Raw genomic sequence first — 25,107 nt, 5'->3', positions numbered from 1 at the left:
AACTACTTAATTTTTTCCCCCAAGACACTTGTATTGAGAAAATTAATGCAGTTTATCAAGCAGATTTGTAGTGGAGACATGTGCATGTGGTGGTTTTCATATGGTGTATTTCAAATTAGTTTATGTTTAATAAAAACAAAATGGGACTTTTCATTCTAATACTTTTTTTTATTATCATTGAGACTATCTTTAATATACATCGCATCTGATCTCACCCTATTCTGCATAAGCACGACTGCACGTTATAACAAATATACCTACGCATACCGGCACACTAGCGAACACCTACTGTACACGTCAAAATAGTTTAGTCAGGTTTGTCTGATGATTCCTTTTGACTTATCATAGCTGACTCATATTTACCCACAACCACATTTATGTCCACCATGATGGGTTTAACAACAGTGAAGTCATTCTATAACTACAGTATAGGACTCATGTAGTGGGGATGGATAAACACTCCATGTTTAAAGTGTGTTTATTATCTGTGTGTACGTACCTGAGGGAGTGTATGTCTGTGTAATCTGTATCACCTCTCTATTCAAGGAGGGGGGTCCAGAGGTGATGCGGGTGAAGGAGGTGGTGTGTGAGGAAGGTCTGGGGAACCCTGAGGGGACCATGATGATGGAGGACAACCAGACTACACCTCCTGAACCCACAGAGGAACCAGCTGAGCAGCACAGGACCACACACAGTCTCACTGAGGTGAGCCCACTGTAAAATGTCTGAATGGTATTAGGTCAGGTCTTGATACATTTTGTTTTAAGTTTGGGATCATACCTTTTGAATTAAAAAAACAGAGTGTGAAGTAATCAAATCAACTAATATGTTTGCATGGTACTCATAGCAGTCCCTCATTGTCCAATGAGAAAATGCTCCAGATCAGGGTGCTAATACCAGATTTCTTGATCCAACATCCTCTCACTCTGTATCTCTTACAGTCAGTAGACATGGAGGATGGGAAGCCTGATCTGCTGCTTGTCAAAGAGTAGACAATAGAAGATGGACCAGAGAGCATTGATCTGCTGAGTGGACTAAAGATGGGGGAGCAAGGTAAGAGAGGCATGCATATACAGAACATAATAGATATACATCAATGGGAATAGTGATGCATGTACATAAAATGAAATCAATACAAATTGTTACATAAAAAAACACACATTATAATGTATGAACTTGACCAAGTAATTGACAAAAGAAAATCCATATGTAGAGTTCTCTGCCATGTTTATAAAGTCTATTTTCTAACCTCTTCCTGCAGGTGATTGGCTGGAGGATAACAGAGGAGACTGGCCATCTTGGATTCCAAGACCCAGACGGGTGCAGCCAAGGGCCCAGGGGATGACACCATTGAAGCAGGCCAGGACCAGAGGCGACAGTCAAAACTGTAACTCGGCCACTCAGGAACATTCACTGTCTTCTTGGTAAGCAACTCCAGTGTAGATGTGTCCTTGTGTTTTAGGTTATTGTCCTGCTGGAAGGTGAATTAATCTCCCAGTGTCTGGTGGAAAGCAGACTAAACTATGTTTTCCTATAGGATTTTGCCTGTGCTTAGCTCCATTCTGTTTCTTTTTTATCCTGAGAAACTCCCGTCCTTAATGATTACCAGCATACCCATAACATGATGCAGCCACCACTATGCTTGAATATCAGGAGAGTGGTACTCAGTAATGTATTGGATTTGCTCCAAACATAACACATTGTATTCAGGACAAAAAGTGAATTGCTTTGCCATACTTTTTGCAGTATTACTTCAGTGCCTTGTTGCAAACAGGATGCATGTTTTGGAATATTTTATTCTGTACATGCTTCCTTCTTTTCACTCTGCAATTAGGTTAGTATTGTGGACTAACTACAATGTTGTTGATCCATCCTCAGTTTAATGGCTGTGATAGGAGAAAACTATGTAACTGTTTTAAAGTCACCATGGCCCTCTCCGGCAACTGAGTTATAAAGGACGCCTGTATCTTCGTAGTAACTGGGTGTATTGATACACCATCTAAAGTGTAATTAATAACTTCACCATACTCAAAAATCATGTTAAACCCTATTATTGCACACACAGTGACTCCATGCAACTTATGTGACTTGCTAAGCACATTTTTACTCCTGAACTTATTTAGGCTTGTCATAACAAAGGGTTGAATACTTATTGACTCAAGACATTTCAGCTTTTCATTCATTTGTAAACATTTCGAAAAATATAATTCCACTTTTACATTATGGGGTTTTGTGTGTAGGCCAGTGACAAAAAATCTAAATGTAATCCATTTTAAATTCAAGCTGTAACACAACAAAATGAGGAAAAAGTCAAGGGGTGTGAATACTGTATTTTAAGGAAGTGAGCTAAGCTAATCTGTCAAAGGAGGGGCAGAGGGGGGAGAGAAAATGAGAGAGGAGCAACCTGGAGTGTTGGACAGAAGGGAGGATGTAAATGATGCATTGAATGCACCATTTACCATGGCAGAGATGAAGACAGCAATAGGCAAGGCTGGGTTAACGTCACCTGGGAAAGATCAGGTTTGCTATGTCAAATTGGCCCATCTCAGCGATGAAGCGCTGGATAATGTATTGGGCCTGTACAACAGAGTGTGGGAGGAAGGGAAACTACCGGCCAGCTGGAAGGAGGCAGTAGTGGTAGCAATCCAGAAGCCCAACAAGCTATCGGCCAATAGCCCTAACATCTCATGTATGTAAGAGTATGGAACGTATGATTACGGAGAGACTAACTTACTTCCTGGAGAACAGGGGGTTAATATCGCCACGTCAGAGTGGGTTCAGGAAGGGGAACTATGGACACAGTGCTCTGCTTAGAAGCAGAGGTCAGGAAGGCCCAGGTCAACAAGGAGATGGTTGTGGCTGTCTTTTTTTGATGTGGAAGGCGTATGATATGATGTTGAAGGACGGGTTGCTAATCAAGCTTGACCTTATGGGTGTAGAACGGTCAACTGTTTGGAAGGTCTATCCAGGTGAGGGTGGGGAAATCTCCATCAGGCAGCTACTTGGTGGATAACGGTACACCGCAGGGGAGCGTGATTTAGTCTTTTGTTCTCAATCAATATCAATGATGTTTACTCATGTATGGCCAGATAATGGAAGGTCTTTATTTGCAGATGATGGGGCTTAATGGAAGAAATGTATCATACACAGTTCTTTGGGATAGGCGACGGTATTTTGATGTCTGGATGAAAAGCGTGCCCAAAGTAAACTGCCTGCTACTCAGGCCCAGAAGCTAGGATATGCATTGGATAGAAAACACTCTAAAGGTTCTAAAACTGTTAAAATAATGTCTGTGAGTATAACAGAACTGAAATGGCAGGCAAAACCCCAAGGACAAACCATTACAAAAATAAAAGAAATCAGCATACCACTGATTTCAATGCCTGGCACTTTTATAATAGGGCGAAATCGTCCCCGATTACAGTTCCTAGGGCTTCCACTAGATGTCAACAGTCTTTAGAAAGAGTTTCAGGCTGGTTTTTGTAAAAATGAGGGAGAAGTTGTAGTTTTTCTAGTGGCTCCCATTTTGGCTGTAGTGTTTCCAAGCGCATGGCCGAGAGAGCACGTTCTTTATCTCAAAGGTAAAGACAATAACGATTCTCCGTCTTAAATGTTGTTTATTTGCGTATTAGGGTACCTAAGGATTGATTATAAACATTGATTGACTTGTTTGGATAAGTTTATTGGTAACGTTTGGGATTCATTTTGTATGCATTTTGAAGGAAGGAAACCGAGTGGATTATGGACTGAAGTGCGCCAGCTAAACTTAGTTTTTATGGATATAAAGAAGGAATTTATCGAACAAAAGGACCATTTGTAATGTAACTGGGACATTTTGGAGTGCTAACAGAAGAATATCTTCAAAGGTAAGGTATATATTATATCGCTATTTCTGACTTTTGTGTCGCAACTCCCTGGTTGAAAATGCTTTGTTATGCATTTGTGTGCTGGACGCTGTCCTCAGATAATCGCATGGTTTGCTTTCGCCGTAAAGCCTTTTTGAAATCTGACACCTTGGCTGGATTAACAACAAGTTAAGCTGTATTTTGATGTATTGCACTTGTGATTTCATGAAACTTTAATTTGAATTTCGCACTCTGCAATTTCACCGGCTGTTGGCCAGGTGGGACGCTAATGTCCCACCTATCCCAAAGAAGTTTTAAGATGTAGATGAGGTGGTCATTAAAGTAAGGATTCAGATTCTCTGTAGAGAAGTCAGACAGTGTTCTTTACCATGAGGAAGGTTGGAGATGAGGTATGCCTGAGGTTGTATGGGAGAAACTTGGAGAGGCTGGGAGCCTTCAGGTTCCTAGGGGTGTATTTTGACACTAGGCTGACCCAGGCAGAACACATTGAGAGACTGGTGGGAAAATTCTGAAAGTTCTGAATGTGATGCGCTGTCTGACAGGGATGGAGTGGGGGGCTGGGCGTTCCTCACGGAGGACAATGAATGTACCGCTGATTCAATCTGCGATAGACTTTAGCAGTATAGCGTATGGTTTGGCAGCCAGGATATCACTGGAAAGTTTAGATATCATACATGCGCAAGGACTGGAGAATATGAAGCCAGACAGAGTAGTAGTTTGCTCTGTCTCATGTCATCAGTATTGATAAGTCTGCAGTCCTTTAGCTCACGCAGCACCAGACGAGATCCGCTGTATGAGGTACTACAAACCCATGGCCGAGTGAGACAGATGGGTATACAGACAAGATTTACTTGGGTCCCAGCCCATGTGGGGGTGGAGGGGAACGAGGCAGCTGATGTACTGGCTAAACAGCCCTTTTAGCAGTGGGGAGGTGGACGTTACAGTTGCAATGAGCAAGGCAGAGGCAAAATGGACAGTGTTTGTGCAGAGATGGCAGGAGCAATGGAATAGAGACACAAAGGGGAGGCATCTCTTCCATATACAGAGAAAAAAAAATAGAATCAATTTTTATTTGTCACGTGCTTTGTAAAGAACAGGTGTAGACCAACAGTAAAATGCTTACTTACGGTTTATTTTCCAACAATGCAGAGTTAAGATAAAAAATTGAAAGTGACACAAGGAATAAATACACAGTAAATAACGAATAACAGCACAGAGCAAAAATAACATGGCTACATACGAGGAGTACCAGTACCGAGTCAGTGCAAGAGAATTAGTATAAAAAAGGGTCAATGCGGGTAGTAAGGGCAGCCATTTGATTAGCTATTTAGCAGTCATATGGCTTGGGGTTATAAGCTGTTCAGGGTCTTGTTGGGCCCAAACTTGGTGCACTGGTACCGCTTGTCGTGCGGTAGCAAAGAGAACAGTCTGTTTTGGGTGGCTGGAGTCTGACCATTTTTTGGGCCTTCCTCTGACACTGCCTGGTATAGAGCTCCTGGATGGTATGAAGCTTGGCCCCAGTGATGTACTGGGCTGTACTCACCACCCTCTGTAGTGCCTTGCGGTCGGCTGCCTTGCAGTTGCCGTACCAAGCGGTGTGCAGCCAGTCAAGATGCTCTCAAAACTTTGGGGAGGGGAGCACGAGAAAGATGATAGGAGTCCACCTTAACTAGACATAGGTTGGGACACAGCCGGCTGAATAAGTAATTACATATTATAGGAAAATATCCACCAGGAAGGTGTGATTATTGCCAGGAAATAGAAACAGTAGAATGTGTGTTGATATAGTGTGGGCAGTATAAGAGGGAGAGAGATATTTGAGTCTGTATGAGAGAGAATGGGATACAGGAATGAAGTGTAATGAGTCCATTGAGTAGAATATGAACTGATACAGTATCTGTTTTATTTTCTAAGATAAACGGGGCAGGCATGCAATATTTCGTTCCTCCAGGGTCTCTGGCCCACACTCCACTCCAGCACAGTAGCAAGTGGCGGTAATACACTAACAACGTTGGATGCCAACCGCCCAAATATACCACTGAAGAAGTAAACGGACGCGAACAGTGACCAATAATTTACACTTTGGCGTTTTTACTGTATTTAGACGTTTTAACACACTGGAATTCAAAATATGCCTAATTTTACTGCACAGCATCACATACTTACCTCAGGTAGTCTATAATTTGCGTTGGAGACAGGACTTGGTTGATATACCCATGTTATCTAGGTAACGCTAGCTATCTGCTAACAATGGCTAACTGTATGGTTTTTCACACTCAAATAGTCTCCATCATGGAGGTATTAGCTAATGCAGCCGTGGCAGAGATTTGTAAACCAGTGTTTCGTTTGGAAATTTCTCAAAGCCAGAAAGAAAACAGGGCATTGCGGAGAAAACTACTGGAACTGAAGGTGGCACGGGAGCGCGCAGAGAGGACAATGCGAGAGCGCGTCCTCGTCAGTCGTCCCAGTAGTGTCAAGATACTTGACCGATACAGAGGAACGGCAAGAGGTACATTTTGCAGAAGGCTGAGGAGCTTGGCACCCCGTTCGCCTTTGCGTATTTGTTTAAATGTGTTGTCCAGAATTGTCTTCGTCAGTGTTTGGCTAGTGTGCAATACTTCCCCTGATTACTCCGCTATCTTGCACACTTTTTTAAATGTTGCTTTATTTTACCAGGCAGGTCAATTAAGAATAAATTAATCTTGCACAAAGACACTATCATATTCTAACAATATTCTTGATTTACTGAATTTCCTATTGTCATACTCAATTAAAAGCATGTGATGCATGGAATCAATCAATAAATAGCATATAAATAAATTATGACAAGTGCTACCTTACATCCTTGCCAATTGTAGACAGTGTCAATAGTGTACAATATAGCATTGAGCATTGACAGTACGTACACTCAACCACTCCTTTTCCCCAATCACTCTCTCAGGTGAAGGACATCTCACTGGAGGCCACAGGAGCTCTGTGAAGCCAGTGGGACACAATACATGGAGAGATGACCAACCAGTCACTGTTGATGAGGGGAGTGGAACCTCAACCCAGCATGTTATTGTGATAGAGGTTAGTGTCATAGTGTAACATAAAAATTACAATACATGACATGTTTCCTGTTTTATTTCAGAAACACTCCCCTCGGCTTTTAATTTGCTTACATGTACATCCTTATTTATCTGCCATAGGGGAGCTTGTCATTTAGGAGACGCTCTTATCCAGAACGACTTACATGAGCAATTAGGGTTAAGTGCCTTGCTCAGGGGCACATCAACATATTTTTCACCTAGTCGGCACGGGGATTTGAACCAGCAATCTTTCGGTTACTGGCTCAACGCTCTTAACCAGTAAGCTACCTGCCGCCCCCAGACTTCCCTACGACATTGTTATCCAAACCTATTATGTACCGATAATAACTTCCTCTCCTTGTGTCAGTCTGCAGATGCAGAGGCTGCAGGTCCTGGAGGATCGTCACTGGACAAGCAGGAGAGGACTGAGGGAGAAAACCCACGACACAGAGACATCCAGACTGGAGCGCCCCCTGTAGCCACAGAGGACCTGGCTCAGAGTATTTACTTTACGGTAACCTGAGCCCGAGGACAGTTCCTTCCCATTGGGACTCGGGTAACACGTTAGGGACTGGCAATGATCCGTATTGTTCTTACACTATGGAGATGGACCCTGGAAACATGCCCTTGGGTTTAGAGACACAGACTGATCTGTCTAGAAGGGACTGGAACCGATACAGTAGTAGTGTGTACTCTGAAGGGTGCCTAGATAAGAAAAGGGAGGTTATAGTTGTAGATGAGGTGACTGTGAAAGTTGAGGGCGACATGGAATGTAGAGAAGGACACTCACGAGACAGAGATTTGTTAGATTACAGGGAAAGCTTTGAGACAAATTCAAATGTCGTCACCTACTCCCTTTAACACATGCTCAAGGATCGCGACCCAGTGTCCACATCGATGGGACCTTCCAATTCACAGGGCCAAATACTTTTCGATCAGGTATTGAACTCAAACGACAGGACTAGACCCCAGGCTCGGGGAGGGGGTTAAACATCAGTCAATAGTTAAGAGACACGGTTCCTCTGCATGTTCTGTAACAAAGGCTTCAGCTGCCCCCAGCAGGTGGGGGATCTTCCAGAGGGTCCACACAGGGGAGAAATCCATCAGCTGCCCCCAGTGTCACATGCACTTCGCCCAGGCTGGCAACCTGAAAATGCACATGAAGGTCCACACAGAGGAATGAGGCCTGTATGCTAAATGGTCTCCTCAAATTCATCTACACTGATTGAAGTGGATACAAAAGTGACATCTATAAGGGATCATAGCTTTCACCTGGTCAGTCTGTCATGGGAAGAGCAGGTGTTCAGGTTTTTATACTCATTGTACATCACATCTGATCTCACCCTATTCTGCATACACCCGACAGCACTTTATAACTAATATACACTTACTAAATATACCTACACATACCGAGCAAACACATACTGTACACGTCAAAATAGTTTAGCCAGGTTTGGCTTTTGCTGATTCATATTCACATTTACATTTTAACAGACGCTCTTATCCAGAGCGACTTACAGTAGTGAGTGTGCATACATTTTATCATTTGCAACCTTCATCTGCCTTTCCAGCTGTTTGGGAGATGGGACACCTTTATCCGCCTGGTCAGCCATTGAGGACTTGTGGCTTTGAAATTGGGAGTTGTCCATCTCCTAGACTGGCTGCCTGCCAGGGTTTGAGAAGCCCAGTCTACCCAACAGTTTCCCGTAACCCAGATTTACCTACAACATCATATTTATGTCCACTATGATGGGATTAACAATGATGATGTCATTCTGTAAATACAGTCTAGGACTCAAACGTAGTTGGGATGGGTAAACACACAATGCTTAAAGTGTGTTTTATCTGTGTGCGCGTGTGCACGTACCCGAGGGAGTGTATTTCTGTGTAATCTGTATCACCTCTCTTTCAGGAGGAGGAGGGTCCAGAGGTGCTGCTGGTGAAGGATGAGGGGTGTGAGGAGAGTCTGGGGAACCCTGAGGGGAACATGGTCATGGAGGACAACCAGACTACACCTCCTCCTGAACCCACAGAGGAACCAACTGAGCAGAGCCTCACTGAGGTGAGCCAATGGAAACTACTATCTGTATGGTATTAGGTCAAGGCCCGTATCCACAAAGCCTCTCAGAGTAGGACTGATGATCTCAGATATCAACTTATTCATTATGATCTAAAAGGCAAAACTGATCCTTGATCAGCACTCTTACTCTGAGACTCTTTGTGGATACTGGCCCAGGTCTTGATTAATTTTGTCTTAAGTGTGTGACCATGCCTTTTGAATGATCAAACTATTAAAGAGTGTCAAGTAATCAAGTCAACTAACATATTTACACACTACTCATAGCAATCCCACTTTGCCCAATCAGAAGATGCTCCATAGCAGGGTGCTCTTATCGGATTTCTTGATCCAACATCCTCTCACTCTGTATCTCTTACAGTCAGTAGACATGGAGGATGGGAAGCCTGATTTGCTGCTAGTCAAAGAGGAGACAATAGAAGATGGACCAGAGAATATTGATCTGCTGAGTGGACTTAAGATGAGGGAGCAAGGTAAGGAAGAAATACATATAGCCTACATACAGTAATAGATCTTCAATGGGAATAGTGATGCACCTGGCTATTATTAGTGGTTCACAGCTAATCTGTGAAATCTATTCTCTGAATTATTTTTATACATTTTTCTTGACATGGTCAAATAACTCAAGCATAGATTGGTAACTTGTTTTCTAATTTGTCACACAGAAACTAGAGGCCATGAGTTACTTGGTCAAAAAGAATGGCACCGATTGGCCTATAGGTGGCACTGTTATAAACAGTCTCACTTAAACCTTCGAATCCATCTTCCCGTTTGACCTAGAGACTTAATTTTGTATGTAGGTGTCTTTCCTTATGCTGGACAAATTTTCCTCAAGAATCCGTAAGTTCCGTCAGGATAGATTTATATCCATTTTGAAAATGTTGGATAAACTTATTTTCATGAACCGTATGTCCAAATAACACCAGGATGTAGACCCATGGTACATCTCTTAATTTAATTTGAGAACAACTAAGGGATTGGTTAAGAGATGGCTGAGTTATTGATAAATCAGGAAATCAGATTTTACGTGTCCATTTAATGAAATCCTTTGTAAATCCACTCCACAATGGCCTATCAATCTGAAACGTTTTAGGGTCATGAAAGACATTACTATGATGAACTATGTTTGGCATTGATATCTTAAAAAATAAGGAAACTAACAATTTACTTTTGTCTATGTAACGCTTAAAATAAATGTTACAAATCTTCTCATGGACTAAGTCAGATTCACTCCAAATTTGGTCTGTGGGCTCATCACAATAGTACCTAAAGAGTTTGAGAAAATAACATTGAGGCATTCAAAGGATTGCCACACTATACCTGTAGATGCATATTAGTACATAAGCTAAAATATGACAAAAATACTTTACAAATCTTTCTCATAAACCATAGGGCCAAATGACACCAATTTGGAATGTAGGCCCATGTTACATGTGTTAACTTAGCTTTTCTCAAACTAAGGGATTGGTCAAAATATGGATGAGTTACAAAAATATTGTTTCCCATGAATATGGTAGTCGCTCTAGTCACCTACTCTGAAGCTCTGCTGTGCCAAGATATTTGAGTGCTCCCATTTTGTGGTTGAGTTTGTCACTGACCTTGAGGGGTTATAAGATTGGTGGAATCATTTTGAAAGTTGCATAAACACATAGGCTAATTAAAATTAAAATAAAGCCATGGACTTTAAGTTGGAAGCATTTGTGGAAAACCCTACATGGGAGATGCTAGATAAATGTACAAAGGTGAATCTGCTCGTCCTTGCAAAGCATCAAAGTGGCATCTGGCTATCCAAAAGTAGTAGCCAAAGATTTGATTGGTACTGTTTTGGTGGAGGAGGAAATCCTCTCGGAGAGAGAGGCTGATGAAAAGGGCGCTACGGGTAGTAGAGTACATCCCATTGTCGTGCAACTAAGGGAGTTAGAACTAAAAGCAAAGTTGGAGCAACAACAATTAGAGCTTGAACAACAAAAATTTGAGCTCGAGCACAAGTCAAAAGAAAGAGAACTTGCAGCCAGATTAGAACAAGAGGAACATGCGCATGCCATTCGATTGAGATGGATCTGGAAGCACTCCGAATCCAGTCAGGCCATCCTGCACCCTCAACAGAGTTTGATCTAGGTCAGAACAGCCTTCTTGTACCGTCTTGTACCTAAAATGGCCACTAAATATTTGTTCACTGCTCCTCAAGTGTTCTTGTGGGAAAAGCTCAGTCTACGCCGCTTTCTCTTGACAAGAGTTCAGATTGACTGTTAAATCTGCTATCCTTTGGGCTTATGAGTTGGTCCCAGAGGCATACAGACGACAGTTCTGTAAATTACGAAAGACAGAATCACAAAGCCATGTTGAGTTCGCAAAGGGAACAAGCATGTCTTTTTGATCGGTTGTGTGGTTTAAGGACCTTGAGGATTTAAAGACACTCATGCTTCTCGAGCAATTAAAAATGGTGTTTATGAAAGGGTTGCTACCTACATTTATGAGCACAAGGATCTCTCTCTTGAGAAAGCTGCAGTTCTTCACAGATAGTTTTGTGTCAACACAAACTCATCTTCAAACAAAGTACCCAGTAGTTATCTTTATTCAAAAAGAAATCCAGAGAAGTCACCTCCTTTAAGGTTTCAGTCCTTTTCTACAGCGCCCAAAGATAAAGATCAACATAAATGTTTTTTTTCGTGTCCGCCAGTTTGTCATTACTGCCGTGACACCTTGTCTCTGTGTCCTAAGTTGAAACAGAAAAATTGAGAGAGAAAAAAGCAATTTTGTCTTCTGGGTGCACTCCGGCCCATTAAGTCTCCGGTTGGGACTTGTGTACCCACTAAACAAGATTTTGGATCAGATGTGTATGAACTCTTTGTTTCAGATGGGTTTGTGTCTCTGCAGAGTGGTGATGCTGTTAAGCAGCCAGTGAAGATACTGCGAGACACTGGGGCAGCCCAGTCCTTCATTTTGGAAGGTGTCTTGCCTTTGTCTGACACTTCAGCAACTGGTTACAGTGTGTTGGTTCTGTTGTCGTTGGAGTGAGGCCTAGCCTACCGGTGATGCGGGTCTCATTCATTTTGGGAAACGATTTTGCTCGAGGGAAGGTTGTGCCAAATCCTGTCTTTTGTAAGGAACCCAGGGTAGAGGAACCTGATGGGTTATCAGAAAATGACCCTAGCGTGTTCCGTTACACGTGCTATATCTAAGAAAGTCGTCGGGAGCAAGTCTAGAGGATGTCAGCAATCCCACCATGGTCAATCTGTCCGAGACGTTTATTGGTGATCCTGATTTCGCTAAACCTCCTGAGTTGACCTCTCCTTTGAAAACTCCAAAGATGAGTGAGTTTGTAGGACCACTGAAGGAAGAGAGGGTCCCTACAGTTGATACTTCGATGTCTAGGAGGAAGTAGTTGATTGCTGAACAGAGTAAAGATGTTTCCCTCTCCCCTCTTTTTGCTGAGATACATCCAGAGCAGGAGTTTGACAGAGATGGTGTTCTAATGAGGAAATTGAGTTTTCGTGCCACTTCTGGGCAGTACGATTGGCCCAGTGTTTCTCAAGTTGTCGTTCCAGTTACGCTTCGACAAGAGATACTGAGGTTGGCTCACAATGGTATTATGGCAGGCCATCTTGGGGTCAACAAGACGTATAAACGTATCTTGCGTAACTTCTTCTGTCCTGGTCTGAAACAGGACGTTGTCTTAAATTAAATCCTGTTATGTTTGCCAGAGGATGGGTCAACCGAACCATGCTGAGCCGGTTGCACCTTTGCTGCCTATTCCTGCTTTTGATTTGGTATTTTATTAGGATCCCCATTAGCTGTTGCAAAAGCAGCAGCTACTCTTCCTGGGGTCCACAGAAAACATGAAACATGACAATACAGAACATTAATAGACAAGAACTGCCCAAGGACAGAACTACATTCGTTTTTTTTAAAGGCACACAGCCTACATATCAATGCATACACACAAACTATCTAGGTCAAATAGGGGAGAGGCGTTGTGCCGTAAGGTGTTGCTTTATCTGTTTTTTGAAACCAGGTTTGCTGTTTATTTGAGCAATATGAGATGGAACAGAGTTCCATGCAGTAATGGCTCTATATAATACTGTATGCTTTCTTGAATTTGTTCTGGATTTGGGGACTGTGTCGCCTGTCTGGTGGGGTAAGTGTATGTGTCAGAGCTGTGTGTAAGTTGACTATGCAAACAATTTGGGATTTAACACATTAATATTTCCTATAAAAAGAAGTGATGCGGTCAGTCTCTCCTCAACTCTTAGACAAGAGAGACTGGCATGCATAGTATGTATATCAGCCCTCTGATTTACAATGAAGAGCAAGATGTGCTGCTTTGTTCTGGGCCAGCTGCAGCTTAACTAGGTATTTCCTTGCAGCACTGGACCACACGACTGGACAATAATCAAGATTAGACTAGAGCTTGCTTTTTGGAGTGTGGTGTCAAAAAAGCAGAGCATCTCTTTATTATGGGCAGACCTCTCCCCATCTTTACATCCATTGATCTACTATATATTTTGACCGTGACAGTTTACAATCTAAGGTAACACCAAGTCATTTAGTCTCCTCAACTTGTTCAACAGCCACACCATTCATTACCAGATTCAGCTGAGGTCTTGAACTTAGGGAATGATTTGTACCAAATACAATGCTCTTAGTTTTAGAGATGTTCAGGACCAGTTTAATACTGGTCAACCATTCGAAAACAAACTGCAAGTCTTTGTTAAGGGTTTCAGTGACTTCATTAGCTGTGGTTGCTGATGCGTATATGGTTGAATCATCAGCATACATGGACACATGTTTAATGCCAGTGGCAGGTCATTGGTAAAAGTAGAATAGAGGGCTTAGAGAGCTGCCCTGTGGTACATCACATTTTACATGTTTGACATGAAAGAAAACCCTTTAGTTCTATTAGATAGCCATAACACAAGTTTTTTTCAACAACAGGTTATGGTCAATAAATCTAACAGTACAGCTCCCACAATCTTCTTATTATCAATTTTGTTTAACCAATCAGTCATTTGTGTCAGTACATGTTGAGCGCCCTTCTCTATAAGCATGCTGAAAGTCTGTTGTTAATTTGTTTACAGAGTTGTTGCATTGTATTTGGTCAAACACAATTTCTTCCAACAGTTTGCTAAGAGCTGGCAGAAAGCTTCGCGGCAGGTAGCCTAGTGGTTAGAGCATTGGGCCGGTAACCGAAAGGTTGCGGATCGAATCCCCGAGCTGACAAGGTAAAAATCTGTCATTCTGCCCCTGTTCCCCGGTAGGCCGTCATTGTAAATAAGAATTTGTTATTAACTGACTTGCCTAGTTAAATTTAAAAAATAAACATTTATAGGTCCGCTGTTAGAACCAGTAAAGGCCTCTTTACTACTCTTGGGTAGCAGAATTACTTTGGTTTCCTTCAGGCCTCTAGGCTCAGATTAAATATATGACCCCTTAGGAGTGGCTATAGTCAGCTACCATCCTCAGTAGCTTTCCATCTAAATTGTCAATGCCAGGAGGTTTGTCATTATTGATCAATAACAATTTTTCTACCTCTTCCACACTAACTTTACAGAATTCAAACTTGCAATGTTTTTCTTTCATTATTTGTTTTTTTATGCATGAATACAATGGCTCACTGTTCATTGTTGGAATTTCCTGCCTAACTTTGCCCTCTATGCCAATGAAGTAATCATTAACATAATTGGCAACATCAAATGGTTTTGTGATGAATAAGCCATTTGATTCGATGAAAGTTGGAGTTGAATTAGTCTTTCTGCCCATAATTTCATTTAAAGTACTCCAGTCTTTTTCCAACATTCTTTATATTATTGATCATGGCTTCATAATACAGTTTCTTCTTTTGTTGTATACATAATTTCTCAATTTGCATTAAGTCAGATGTGTAGCCAGACTTATTAGCCACTCCTTTTGCCACATCTCTTTCAACCATAGTCATAAAATTCCTCATCAATCCATGGAGCCTTAAGAGTCCTAACAGTTAGTTTATTGACAGGTGCATGTTAATCAATAATTGGAAGAAGTGCGGTGTCTGGATGGTCTTCATTAATCACATCAGACCAACAAATAAAATCATCCACATAAGAGTCACAGCAAAATCTTTTGGATGATCTCTCATACACTATTTTAGGCCCAGCTGTTGGAACTTTGGCTTTCCTGGATATAGCCACTATATGTGACTCACCATCTGGATTCGGTCTTATGTAGAAAAATTTGGATAAAAGTAAAAAAAAATGAAAATGTTTGATAAAAGTAGAGCTACCAAATGGTATATCATACACTGCATTTTTTGAATGTTTTGGTATTTAGTGAAGAGCTCTTCTTTGTCTGCACCCATTCAGCATCGTTCACACCCTCTAAAGCTTTAGCCCCACACATCTCGTTTCGCTCTCGGAGCATTCAGAGCCCACACTTGATGCTTTGGCCGATGATTTGTTTACCTCTGGATAATATGAAAACGGCCTAACCAGCTCTGCTGGCGAACAATTTCATTGCGCTTTTTTGACGACGTTTACTGACACCGGTCATATTCAACAGGTGTTGTACACTTTAGCTCAAGACATGTAGCTAGGTAGGTAAACAACGTGTAAGATCACACACACGTCACATAACGTTAGCTAACGAGACAGCCAGCTAACGTTAGCTAGTTAAACAACAATGAACATAGTGCCAAATCATGTCGTTACTACCCTGCATGGATCTGCTGGGAGCTAACCAACCAGGATCAGTGTTAAAGCCCAATGTTAGCTAGCAAAGCAAACAGTACACTTTAGCTTGAAATGAAACCACTTTCTGTTAGAAGCGTGTAATATCTGAAAATGTAGCTCGGTAACGCTAGACTATCTTACCCGTATACATCATCATGCATGATGGACGCATCTCTCTGTCACGGATGCCATGCCACGGTTGCCCTTAGTTTAAAGATGTAATCCGGAGACAGGTGTTTTCTCCATCTCTTTAGCTATCATACTCTAATTCCACTGATTTCAAAACTCGATCCTCCAGAAAGTGGAGAGCAACACTTATGCAGCTCCACTACGCAATATATATATTTTTTAAAGCCATGTTCGACAGGATTACCAACACAGACTGACCATCTGAAATAGACAGAAGCCCTCTATATGGCAGACCAATCCGAACTCCTCTCTCGGCATGTCCAGCCCACTCATTATCTCAGCCAATCTTGGCTAGTGGGAAGGTTGCTGGCTTTTTCTGTGGCTGAACCAACAAGGCTCGTAATTTAACAATTGTATTCGTATTTACAGATGCCATACAAGTTTGTTATTAAGGCACATCAAATTTCACATTTTGATAAAAACAAAACGTTTCATTGGCTCTCTTGTGAAGTCGTGACTTGTGACATATGCCTAGTTTCCTGAAACAGGTCACATATGGTGATCACTGCATCCAATGCATCCACAGCTTTAGAACAAAGTTCTACAGTATTAGTAAAAATGTGATTGATACATGTGGATGATCTTGTTCCTGTAGTGTTTGTAAACACCCTTGTAGGTTGATTAATAACCTGAACCAGATTACAGGCATAGGTTACAGTAAGAAGCTTCCACTTGAGCGGACAGCTTGATGAAAACCGGTCAATATTCAGGTCCTCAAGAAAGTAGACCTCTCTATTTACATCACGTACACTATCAAGCATTTCACACACATTATTTAGATACTGACTGTTCGCACTTGGTGGCCTATAGCAACACCCCAAGAGAAAAGGCTTTAGATGTGCCAAGTGAACCTGCAACCACAACACTTCAATAATACCTGACATAAAAAGAGCAAACAAAGCAAGAAAAAAATATATATGTACATTCAGTAGTCCATTTATTAATTTGTGTGTGTGTGTGTGTGCTGTGCGGGGTTGAAGCTACGAACCCATAGGCTTGGGTTTCTCATCCCCCCCCCAGGCTTCTGGGAGGGTGGACAATGAGCCGGTCATAGCGGATGTAAGCAATGTCCCCACGTGCTCTGGCAGCTTTCATAGCTGGGATCAGTTCTTTCCTCTTCTGGCGGACAACTTCAGGATAGAGTTATTGAGGAAGATGTACGTTCCTCTCAAGTTCTTGGCTCTTTCCAGAACAGCTACTGTTGAAGTCGGAAGTTTACATACACTTAGGTTGGAGTCATTAAAACTCGTTTTTCAACCACTCCACAAATTTCTTGTTAACAAACTATAGTTTTGGCAAGTCGGTTAGGACATCTACTTTGTGCATGACACAAGTAATATTTCCAACAATTATTTACAGATTATTTCACTTATAATTCACTGTGTCACAATTCCAGTGGGTCAGAAGTTTACATACACTAAGTTGACTGTGTCTTTAAACAGCTTGGAAAATTCCTGAAAATTATGTCATGGCTTTAGAAGCTTCTGATAGGCTAATTGACATAATTTGAGTCAGTTGGAGGTGTACCTGTGGATGTATTTCAAGGACTACCTTCAAGCTCAGTGCCTCTTTGCTTGACATCATTGGAAAATAAAAAAAAAATCAGCGAAGACCTCAGAAAAAAAAATTGTACACCTCCACAAGTCTGGTTCATCCTTGGGAACAATTTCCAAACGCCTGAAGGTACCACGTTCATCTGTACAAACAATAGTGCTCAAGTATAAACACCATGGGATAGCGAGACAACTCAAAGGTGAAATCCATTAAATGCTAAGATAATGGAATTCATTGCCCTTGACAAATAACCATTCTCTGTCGTGGGTGATGTTGGCTTTCGCCGACTGGTCGAGCACCGAGCAACTTTTTTATATATTTTTTACTATTTTTAAGATGATGTGCTTCCAGAGTTACACAGTAATAGCGTCACTGCTATTAGCTTCACGACTGACATTTGGACCAGCGATATCAGCCCCATGAGCGTGCTGAGTCTGACAGCACAGTGGGTCATCGAGGATTTTGTACTGAGGAAAGTCGTATTGCATGCTCATGAATATGCTGGTTGTCATACCTCTGCTGCCATTTCAAATGGCATTTGAGAACGTGTTTGAAACTTGGAAACATGAACACACTAGCTAGCTCCATTTGAACAACTGACTTGCGAAATAAGCTCATCAACTGCGCCTGCAGCAGACGTGATACCCTCTGTCATGGCAATGAAACGCCTGCTCGTCAAAACTGACAGGGATGTAAACAAATGTGCACAATTTGAGAAGCTTTATGTGCGTATGGAACATTTCTGGGGTCTTTTTTTCAGCTCATGGGACAAACACTTTACATGTTGCATTTATTTTTGTTCAGTGTAGTATTGTAATTCCTAATTCTAACGCCCATTCTGACTTCGCCAATGCTAAGCTAACCAGTTAGCTAGCAGCTAGTGTGCGATGTTAGTGCTGACTAGTTTCTATGGACTGAAGATGGCCCCTTTTCCCGACGAGGTGGATGTTTTTGCTGGCCTACATTGGCGAATGAAACAGTTGCCCTTGACAACAGTTTTCCCCGGCAACAAAACTGCCCACATAATGAACAAGCGATTCGGTGGCATTCTCTCTTTACTGTGTCGCCACCATGCTCGATGCTATGTACAAGGACCACTACTTCGATGCAGACAAGAAACAGGGTTTACATGAAATATTACATACACAGACAGAGCTGAAACTTCACTGCTTGACATGTATGAGGCAATCCTGGTTGAGAATGAAACGACTGAACAAATGAACAACAAAACAGCACAGCAAGTAAGTGAAAGAAATAGGTTTTGATGATGTTTTACTGGTAATGGGGACATACGTAAATGCCAACAAAATAACTATTTGGTCTGTGTGTGTGTGTGTGCAACCTTGATTTAACTAGGCAAGTCAGTAAAGAACAAATTCTTCTTTACAATGACGGCTTACCCTAGCAAAACCCGGTCGACGCTGGGCCAATTGTGCGCCGCCCTATGGGACTCCCAATCATGGCCGGATGTGATACAGCCTGGATTCGAACCAGGGACTGTAGTGACGCCTCTTGCACTGAGATGCAGTGCCTTAGACCGCTGTATCCATGTGTGTGTGTTAACTATTTAACTGTACTAGAAATGCATAGAAGGCTGCAAAAATGTTAAGTATCGGTTTTTGTTTTGGGCAAGGAAAATATTGGATATCGGTATCGGCAGAAAATGTTGCATCGGTGCATCACTACTTTTAAACAGGTCAACATTCACAAGACCGCAGGGCTAGACAGATTACCAGGGCATGTAGTCAAGAGCATACGCGTACCAACTGGCAATTGTCTTCACTGACATTTTCAACCTCTCCCTGACCGGGTCTGTAATACTCACATGTTTCAAGCAGACCACCCTGTGCCCATGAATGCAAAGGTAACCTGCCTAAATGACTACCGCCCCATAGCACTCACGTCCGTAACCACGAAGTGCTTTGAAAGGCTGGTCATGGCTCACATTAACACCATCTTCCCGGAAACTCTAGACCCACTCCAATTTGCATACTGCCCCAACAGATCCACGGATGACGCATTCTCAATCGCACTTCACACTGCCTTTTCCCACCTGGACAAAAGGAACACCGGTGAGAATGCTGTTCATTGACTACAGCTCAGCGTTCAACACCATAGTGCCCACAAAGCTCATCACCCTGGGACTAAACGCCTCCATCTGCAACTGGATCCTGTACTTCCTGACGGGCCGCATCCAGGGGTGCGTGCTTAGTCCCTTCCTGTACTACTTGTTCACCCACAACTTCAAGATCATCATTAAGTTTGCAGGCAACACAACAATGGTAGGCCTGATCACCGACAACGATGAGACAGCCTACAGGGAGGAGGTCAGAGACCTGGCAGTGTGGTGCCAGGACAACAACCTTTTCCTCAATATGAGATGATCGTGGACTACAGGAAAAGGAGGGCCATACAGGCCCCCCATTAACATCAACAGGGTTGTCGTGGAGCAGGTCGAGAGTTTCAAGTTCCTTGGTCCATATCGCCAACAAACTATTATGGTCCAAACACACCAAGACAGTAGTGACGAGGGCACGACAACAACTTTTTCCCCCTCAGGAGACTGAAAAGATTTGTCATGGGTCCCCAGATCCTCAAAAAGTTCTACAGCTGCACCATCGAGAGCATCCTGACTGGTTTCATCACCGCCTGGTATGGCAACTGCTTGTCATTCGACTGTAAGGCGCTACAGAGGGTAGTGTGTACGGCCCAATACATCACTGGGGCCAAGCTTCCTGCCATCCAGGACCTAAACTCGGCAAAAAAAGTACGTCCTCTCACTGTCAACTGCGTTTTTTTCAGCAAACTTAACATGTGTAAATATTTGTATGATCATAACAAGATTCAACAACTGAGACAAACTGAAGTTCCACAGACATGTGACTAACAGAAATTGAATAATGTGTCCCTGAACAAAGGGGGGGTCCAAATCAAAAGTAACAGTCAGTATCTGGTGTGGCCACCAGCTGCATCAAGTACTGCAGTGCATCTCCTCCTCATGGACTGCACCAGATTTGCCAGTTCTTGCTGTGAGATGTTACCCCACTCTTCCACCAAGGCACCTGCAAGTTCCCGGAGGGAATGGCCCTAGACCTCACCCTCCGATCCAACAGGTCCCAGACGTTCTCAATGGGATTGAGATCCGGGCTCTTCGCTGGCCATGGCAGAACACTGACATTCCTGTCTTGCAGGAAATCATGCACAGAACGAGCAGTATGGCTGGTGGCATTGTCATGCTGGAGGGTCATGTCAGGATGAGCCTGCAGGAAGGGTACCACATGAGGGAGGAGGATGTCTTCACTGTACCGCACAGCGTTGAGATTGCCTGCAATGACAACAAACTCAGTCCGATGATGCTGTGACACACCGCCCCAGACCATGACGGACCCACCACTTCCAAGTTGATCCCGCTCCAGAGTACAGGCCTCGGTGTAACGCTCATTCATTTGACGATAAACGCGAATCCGACCATCACCCCTGGTGAGACAAAACCGCAACTTGTCTGTGAAGAGCACTTTTTGCCAGTCCTGTCTAGTCCAGCGACGGTGGGTTTGTGCTCATAGGCAACGTTGTTGCCGGTGATGTCTGGTGAGGACCTGTCTTACAACAGGCCTACAAGCCCTCAGCCTCTCTCAGCCTATTGCTCTGAGCACTGATGGAGGGATTGTGAGATCCTGGTGCAACTCGGGCAGTTGTTGTTGCCATCCTGTACCTGTTCCTGCAGGTGTGATGTTCGGATGTACCAATCCTGTGCAGGTGTTGTTACACGTGGTCTGCCACTGCGAGGACGATCAGCTGTCTGTCCTGTCTCCCTGTAGCGCTGTCTTAGGTGTCTCACAGTACGGACATTGCAATTTATTTCCCTGGCCACATCTGCAGTCCTCATGCCTCCTTGCAACATGTCTAAGGCACGTTCACACAGATGAGCAGGGACCCTGGGCATTTTTATTTTGGTGTTTTTCAGAGTCAGTAGAACGGCCTCTTTAGTGTCCTAAGTTTTCATAACTGTGACCTTAATTGCCTACCGTCTGTAAGCTGTTAGTGTTTTAACGACCGTTCCACAGGTGCATGTTCATTAATTGTTTACGGTTCATTGAGCATGGGAAACAGTGTTTAAACCCTTTACAATGAAGATCTGTTTAGTTATTTGGATTTGGATTTTTACAAATTATCTTTGAAAGACAGGGTCCTGAAAAAGGGACATTTTTTTTTTTCTGAGTTTATATACTAGGCGGTGTCAGAGGAAGGCCCCAAAAATTGTCAGACTCCAGTCACTCAAGTCATAGACTTCTCTCTGCTATCGCACAGCAAGCAGTACCAGAGCGCCAAGTCTAGGTCCAAAAGGCCTCTTAACAGCCCCCCCCCCCCCCCCCCCCCAAGCCATAAGACTGCTGAACAAGTAATCCGTAAAAGGCACATAACATCCCGCTTGGAGTTTGTCAAAAGGCACCTAAAGGACTCTCAGATCATGAGAAACAAGATTCTCTGGTCTGATGAAACCAACATTGAACTCTGGCCTGAATGCCAAGTGTCACGTCCGGAGGAAACCTGCTACAGATGCACGTTAGCATATATGCAGAAAAAGACTTTTAAAAATCTTCTCATGAACCATAAGTCAGATTGACTCCAGATATATATATATATATATATGTACTCCAGGTATATAGAGTCAATGAATTGGCCTCTAATGAATTTTAGAATGATTAGTTGCTGCATTTAAGGTCGGCCACGCTACACCACTAGATTGAACTATATCACACCAGGTCCATAGGAACTGAACTGATGGACATGGGGCCATGAAATTTGGTATGAAACCTTAGAAGCTGTGTGCATATAAAGTCACTGCACCAGACCAGTTGGTGGCACTATAGATGTCATTAGCACCCGTGGCACAATATATTCACATCCTTTAAGAATTTAACCATTGCCTCATTTTCACCTCGTTGCCTCTGGACAAATTGGCTTGAGAAACTCTGGAGAATCCCAATCCTAATGGTGTACACACTTGAAGTGTATTCCAATTTGCATATTACAATCAATACAATTCCTAAATCTTACCAAATTCACACCATAACACAGGTAACTACACCATGGACTTGCTTAAAGGGATGCACAAGGAGTCAAGAACCACACAGTTAAGTGAACAATTCTAAAACTACAAATCATATTCAAGCCATATTTGGTACATAGACTTAACAAATTCATCTCAAATGAGGTTTAACAAAATAAAGTCCCAGTATTTAAAGACGACCGCAATATACCAATACAGTAACGCTGAAAACGTCATATCAAATCGACCCCACAATTGGTTTATAAACTCAATACATTAAGGACTAAGATTGATTACCTGCTGCATTCAAAGATAATCAACCTACAGCACTACACTAAACTTCACTTACTTGTGGTATTGAGAAATAAACTTGGTAACGCTTTCACAGATTTTCTTTCAGCAGCGGTGGCAAAGTTAGCGAGGGGGGGTAGTTTCTGTGGCCAACGGCGCCGTCTCCGACCAAACATTTTAGAGGACCTCCTCTTGACCGCAGAGACAATTTTGCTGCTTTTAAAGCAAATTTTGTGCAACTCTACACATTTTGCCATGGAGCAGAGGGAACATTATACAGTTTTAAAGCTAGTTTCCTGCCATTCTACACTTTGTCATTGCTGCTCGCAGCTATGTATTTTTTACAATTTATTAAGTGAAATCAATGCAACTTATGTTTACATACAAAAACACAGAAATGTATGAACTGGACCAGGTAATTGACCAAAAAACTCCATGTGTAGAGTTCTCTGCCATGTTTGTAAAGTCTATTTTCTAACCTCTTCCTGCAGGTGATTGGATGGAGGCTAACAGAGGTGACTGGACAGCCATCTTCAATTCCCAGACCGGTGGAGCCAAGGGCCTACGGAACAACAACGCTGAGCAGGCCAGGACCAGAGGCGACAAAGTGGAGGTCAGTGGATGGGACAGCGTCTTTAACTCGGGGTTGTGGAACAACACTTTTAAAAACAACCAGAAACAGATAGTCGAACACAAAACAACATCTGAACTTACTCTCCATGACAACAGACTGACTGAGCCCTGGGCTAGGCGTCTATTTGATCTGCGCGTACGGGGAGGTGTCTGTATGCGGAGGGAGCGACAGTCTCAGACTAAAGAATGTTGCTAACGATAGAGCAGCAGAAGGATTTAGTGTGAGTTGTCAGGCTAGGGCTGAACTGTGTTTACCATTTTATAATGTCATGTTTCTGTGTGTATTGCAAATGGGTTCTTATATAAACCTTATTGCTTTTCTGTTCAATTTGTGTTTAAAGTCTGCAGTCAATGAGAGCCTGCTGACATCTGAGGTGGCTGGTCACAAACCCTGGCCCCGGATCAGAACCCTGGATCAGGAGCCTTCGCTCTTCCTTCCCGAGTCGGAACCAGGACCGAACCACGAGGAACAGAGACTCCACCACACAGAACACAACCAGTGGACAGGTGGACTGAACAACAGTCCTGGTGGTCATCAGATAGGCAGAGGCTCCAGTCAGGGATCCAGTCTGAAGCACAGACCCTTCTCTTCACAGTCTCAGTGCAGGGATGAAGCAGGGCCTGGGGCTGATAGAAATAGACCCTCTTGTTCCTATGATACAAACACCACAGTATCCATGATGGACAGAGCAGGTCATCCTGGGCTTCAGCCTTCACAGAGAGTGGTGGGAAACCCCCCTGGTGGGAGTCTAACAGGAAGTCTTTCCTCTCCATCAGGGTCTCGTCTAATGCCTGGGGAATGGGTTCATAGAAGGTCTGGGCCTGGACCTGGGTCTAGCCTTCCTCAGCTACCTCATGGTTACCCTAGCAATACAAACAGGGTCAGGTTTGGCGCTTACCACAAGCGCTACCTAGCCTCGAACACAGCACAGAATCCCAACAACACCGAAACAATGGCTACAGGTCAAGGAGGGAGCTCAAAGACGAACCATCTGAGGGTGGTGGCTCCTGCTTCTACCTCCTCTGGTGTCATTGGGAGGCCGAGCATTAGGACTGATGCCGACAAGCCGTACACCTGCCCCACGTGTGGGAGGCGCTTTGCGAAGATGCACCAGACAGTTCACACCAAGGAGAGGCCCTTCAAGTGCAAACTATGTTACAAGAGCTTCTCCTTCCTGACTAACCTTACCAGACATAGGAGTGTCCACAATGGGGAGAAATTGTAACCATTCTTTAGGTGACATAGTTATGTGAAGAGAGTAACCATATACCCCTCATTAAAACTTTAACTTGTCATTTGAAACAGGCTCGCGTAAACTGTTTTTAGAGAGACAGTAAACCCCGGCGAGAACAAGGACAGTTAAATATTTACCTTACTGAGGTGATGTAGATGGAATAAAGTCATTATTTTCTACTCTATTCTTGCTAACACTTCTTTCTAAACATATCTACTCTGAGCTTGAAAGATGGTCATCCTGAATAGGAGATTTGATGTGTAACATAATAAGCAGTAGCGTATTTGAACAGCATGCATACCTTTTTCATTTCAACCACATCCTTTGAGCTATGACGCCAACCATTATGTATGAGGCGTTATACGTGCCTATACCTCGATTGTAATAGTTAATATTCAACTGATAAGGCAATGCCGCAATAGTGATTATTGGAATAA

General features: G+C 43.0%; 1 protein-coding gene across 1 annotated transcript; it reads left to right on the top strand.

The window, feature by feature from the left end:
* Positions 1-544: 544 nt before the first annotated feature.
* Positions 545-24,854, top strand: LOC145850334 (uncharacterized). The gene is made up of 10 exons (XM_082978189.1): positions 545-705; positions 942-1,053; positions 1,262-1,424; positions 6,230-6,375; positions 6,808-6,938; positions 7,305-7,451; positions 8,850-8,999; positions 9,376-9,487; positions 23,294-23,415; positions 23,777-24,854. Exons 2-10 carry the CDS (start codon positions 1,041-1,043, stop codon positions 24,659-24,661), a joined length of 1,869 nt encoding a protein of 622 aa, XP_082834315.1. The 5' UTR covers positions 545-705; positions 942-1,040; the 3' UTR covers positions 24,662-24,854.
* Positions 24,855-25,107: the final 253 nt, after the last annotated feature.

Source organism: Salmo salar, chromosome 08 (genome assembly GCF_965601325.2).
Source record: "Salmo salar chromosome 08, fSalSal1, whole genome shotgun sequence".
Taxonomy (NCBI): domain Eukaryota; kingdom Metazoa; phylum Chordata; class Actinopteri; order Salmoniformes; family Salmonidae; genus Salmo; species Salmo salar.
This window is presented reverse-complemented; position numbering and strand designations above follow the sequence as displayed.

Coding starts and splice junctions, on each gene's coding strand:
- LOC145850334 (XM_082978189.1), top strand. Junction 1,425..6,229: donor GAACATTCACTGTCTTCTTG/GTAAGCAACTCC, acceptor AATTTCTCAAAG/CCAGAAAGAAAACAGGGCAT. Junction 6,939..7,304: donor AGCATGTTATTGTGATAGAG/GTTAGTGTCATA, acceptor TCCTTGTGTCAG/TCTGCAGATGCAGAGGCTGC.